Raw genomic sequence first — 4,126 nt, 5'->3', positions numbered from 1 at the left:
CTGGAGCAAGCACCAGTATAAATGTGAATTAAGCCCTTTGTCTCCATGTTATCACTGCTTTTCTTTATTTATTGCATTTTGTTTGTGCTTTACTGGGAGCAAGTTTTTACATAGTTTTTTTTTTCTTTTCACAGCAAAACTAAAGTATTGTGAAAGGGAAACATAATATATTGTATTTTTGCATATTTCTGATGATTCAGTGTCATCCTCGCAAGAAAAGCTTTCCAAACAAACAAACTGTATTATTGCCTCTGAAACTGAAAATAAAGCTTCAACTGATCAGTGTCGTGCGTCCTCTAGAGGGCAGGGCTGCTGAGTTTCTGAAATGTCTCCTAGTCAGGGCACTAAAACTTTTAAAAAGAAAATTATCTTTTTAACTGAATTACACGAGACGGTGAACAAGATTTACCGTTTTTGTGAGAGGAACTGACTTTTTGATTTCATCCACACCACACAATTTAACTTGTAAACAATACACAAATATAAAACTACTCCAAAGGTTGAGTAAAGCATGTGCAGAGTTCCTTTGTTTCTCATTTAACTTCCCTTTCTTCTAAGTTAAAGTAAAATATTCACAGTCAAAGTCCAACACGTGCATGTGACGTCGGTAAACAACTTGTACCATTTCTTTTCCACGTCCCGACAGCACCTTTAGGCTAAGAATCAGTTTCAATTATCATTTAAATCAAAACTTTTAGCAGCGTCTCATCACACAACAGCAGAGACAGTGAACTTTAAAACCACCACCCTCCAGAACAACTCTTGGTGTTTTAAAGTACTTTAACAATTGTTTTTATATCAGTAGCAAAGTGCTGGTGGTTTGAGACAGGAATGCATAAAGGTCTATTCTTGGACCTTGTTTAATAAACTATATATTAGATCTATATTCTACTCTTTAAGTTGGTCCGTGATTGCTGGATTGAGTTTGGTGCAACATGTGAAGAGCGTTCAAGTTTAAATTTGTCATTCTCCTGATTTAAAGTGAGAATGTGGTCGTGATTAACCTGAGGTGTAACTCCGCCCTTGTTATCACGGTTTGATCTTTAGAGTAGGGCAGGTGAGGGTTGCAATGCCGAGCAGGGAGGACACGAGCCCACAAAATCCAACCACTCCTGCGTTCGTCTTGTAAATCCCCAGCTTGTCTAAGGGAATGAACAGATCGCAGACGTTCTTCAGCGTGTCCAAAGCAACAGCCGGATGTGACTTCAGAGTTTCTAAAAGCAGAAAAACGAAGGCATCCAGCTCAGGAATGACCGATTCAGCTACTTCCGGACTCTCGCAGAGATGTCGACTCATTTTCTGCTTGAACTTCTCGTCCCTCTTTTTCTTCACCGTCAGCTGGAGGACTAGGTAAACATCTCGGACCAAACTCATCACCAACGAGGAGAAGTAGCAGCGAGAGGAGTTCAGGCTCCAGCGTTCCTTGTCCACGTTGCGAATAAGGCCGACACTTCTGGCCCAAAGCAAGTTGTCACAGAGGAAGTAGAGGGCCCGGCTGACATTGGCCACAGTGAGGCACAGACACAGCACTCTGTCAGAGAGCTGCAGGGTTTGTTTGGCAGCCACAATGGAATGTGCTGCATTTCCCAGCCTGAGCACTAGCAGAGCAGGAAGAAACAGAAGGAATCAGTTTGCAGTGAAACGTGAGGTAAAACACAAGCAGCAGTTTATATTCACCTGCAGAAAATGTTTGCTAAACAAGAACACGATGCACGGTTCTGATGCTTAGCATTCTGGAAGGATTAAAGTCGAGGTGGGCTGGCATTTTCATGCATCCAGAACTATTCAGAAAGCATGTTGCAGCATAATTTTTTTTTCCTAAATGATCCGTCTAAACTTGAGGTCTGACAATTATCAAGCCAGGCAGACAAAGCAGTGAGGCCTCACGTCTGCAGCTCTGATGCAGAGGACAGATAATAAAACGCTGCATCAGTAACAGCATCCTAAGCAGCCTGGTCTGTAAACGGCTCTACTGCAAGAGAATAAATCTGCTTTAAGGCTCCATCTGTCCCTGGAAATCTGTGTCAAAGTTCAAAATGTTTAAAAATTTACACAGGTGGTGAGTCATCTGTGATTTGTGAAGTCTTATAAGTGCTACAACCAAAGTCTGCAAATACCGCAACACAAATCCACAAGTGAAACAGCGGATATGAGGAAAAAGCTGCAAACCTAACATGAAGCCACAAGCTGCCTTATTCAAGTTCACTGATTTAATGAGGTTGCAGAAAGGTTCACTTCGTACAGTGCACTGATTTGACACCCACAACCTAATAAAAACAGAGCGAGATGGACATATTTATAACTGCTTTACATCATTCATGCTTTTAAATCATACTTTTTAATCATAACCCAACTGAGAACACACTGTGGAGGCTATGCAACAGAAATCTGTGTCCATTCATGCAGAATACAGAATTTCAGATACTTTTTTTATTATCTGCCTTTCTCCTCCAAATTGGTTCATACATTTTTATAAGACCAATCTACTTATGTTTGCTAAAATGCAACAGTGATTATGGTTTCTTTAACTTTTAAATGTGTCTTGCAGAATAAAATGTGTGTGGCTTTAAGGCATATTTTGTGCCATAGTTTTATTTTTACCTAATGGTCCAATCTTAAAATCTTAGGCAACATAAAAGTTAAAAGTCAATCACTATTAATGCTTTGTAGCTATTCAAAGCTTGTTTTCAGCATTCAGAACATGACAGATTTTTGTTTAGGTTCAAAATATACAAACCAAAGAGCAATTTAGGTGTTTATTTGTTTTAGCTCTTCTGTCTGTGGATTATACAAAACCAACAAGGACAACTGGGTTTCTCAAACCTTTAGAAGTAAAACTGCACACCTTGATAACAATATGGGGACTTCATGTTAGACGCGGGGTAAAGTTCATGTAGAGCACTTTAAACGCCTCTTTGCCTGCTTTAGTTTAGCTGTACTCACATTTGCGTCCTGAACTCATGTTAGTTTCCAGCTGTTTGAGTTTGGCCACCAGCTCCTTCCTGTCAGAGCTGTTTCGCAGTAAATGTATGGACAGTGCGCAGGCATACTGGGTCGCTCTGAAATCCAAACCAGACCACAGAGATGAGTTAGTGCTCTTATTTTTAGATTAAAAAAAAAAAAACTAATTACAACTATGCTAGTAGAAACCCACCTGAATATGCGGTCTCTTCCTTGACTTTGGTTGGTGAATTTGACCACGGCGTCCATGATTATTATACTGAGTAAGAACAGGTTGTTCCGCTGAGTTAATTAGCTTTGAAGTTTGCTCAGGCGTTAGCGTGGAGCTGTTGACGTTGTCTGCCTGCTCACTACGGCTGGTCAAATGAGCCAAGTCCTTGTGTTCAGTCAGCATTTGTACTTTACATTTTGTCACCGATAAAAACAAACGAAGATATCTGAATTTGGAAACTTTTCCCACGTGCTGTGTGTGTGCACAGAGAAAGGTAAGCTTAGTTATAACACCTTTTCTTGTTTCCACTACGGCTAAATTTGGCGGCGGAACGTAAGGCGGACGGATTTGAGGGACGGACCAAGGTCTTTTCAGTATTTGCTATCGTTGCCATGACAACTGAAATGTTCGTTTTATTCTCGTAAAGTTGTTTGCAACAACAACAAAAAATGCTGAAGAAAATTAGTTGCATTACTGAGTCTGAAAACATGATAAATGTACATGTTTTTAAAGTCAAACTGAATTTAATAAACGTGAGTAATTCAATTAATGCTCGAAATATTGATAAACATTTTTAATTTTAAATAAAATGATGATAGTTCATTATATGATTAAATAGCGAATTTATATAAAAGTTGTAAAAATCTGTTTTAACTATTCTCCATTTATCAACTGCTCTGTAAATCATATAATAATAGTAATAATAATAATAATATTAACAACAACAATGACTTGTTACACAAAATGTTAGTCAAAAGTTTTGACTGGTACATAAAAATGAATAAATAAATGTATTAAAATACTTAAAGATTAAAAAAAACAATTATATTGAAAAAAATAGCTCTTTATTGCTTACATTTCCACAACTATCTATCTATCTATCTATCTATCTATCTATCTATCTATCTATCTATCTATATATCTATATATATATATATATATATATATATATAT

The 4,126-nt window shown here is 37.9% G+C and overlaps 1 protein-coding gene across 1 annotated transcript; it reads right to left on the bottom strand.

The window, feature by feature from the left end:
• Positions 1-1,029: 1,029 nt before the first annotated feature.
• Positions 1,030-3,210, bottom strand: pex11a (peroxisomal biogenesis factor 11 alpha). Its single transcript, XM_037682884.1, has 3 exons — positions 3,155-3,210; positions 2,944-3,059; positions 1,030-1,598 (listed from the first exon to the last, which is right to left on the bottom strand). Exons 1-3 carry the CDS (start codon positions 3,208-3,210, stop codon positions 1,030-1,032), a joined length of 741 nt encoding a protein of 246 aa, XP_037538812.1.
• Positions 3,211-4,126: the final 916 nt, after the last annotated feature.

The sequence above is a fragment of the Nematolebias whitei genome, chromosome 10 (genome assembly GCF_014905685.2).
Source record: "Nematolebias whitei isolate Nwh7 chromosome 10, NemWhi1, whole genome shotgun sequence".
Classification (NCBI taxonomy): Eukaryota; Metazoa; Chordata; class Actinopteri; order Cyprinodontiformes; family Rivulidae; genus Nematolebias; species Nematolebias whitei.
This window is presented reverse-complemented; position numbering and strand designations above follow the sequence as displayed.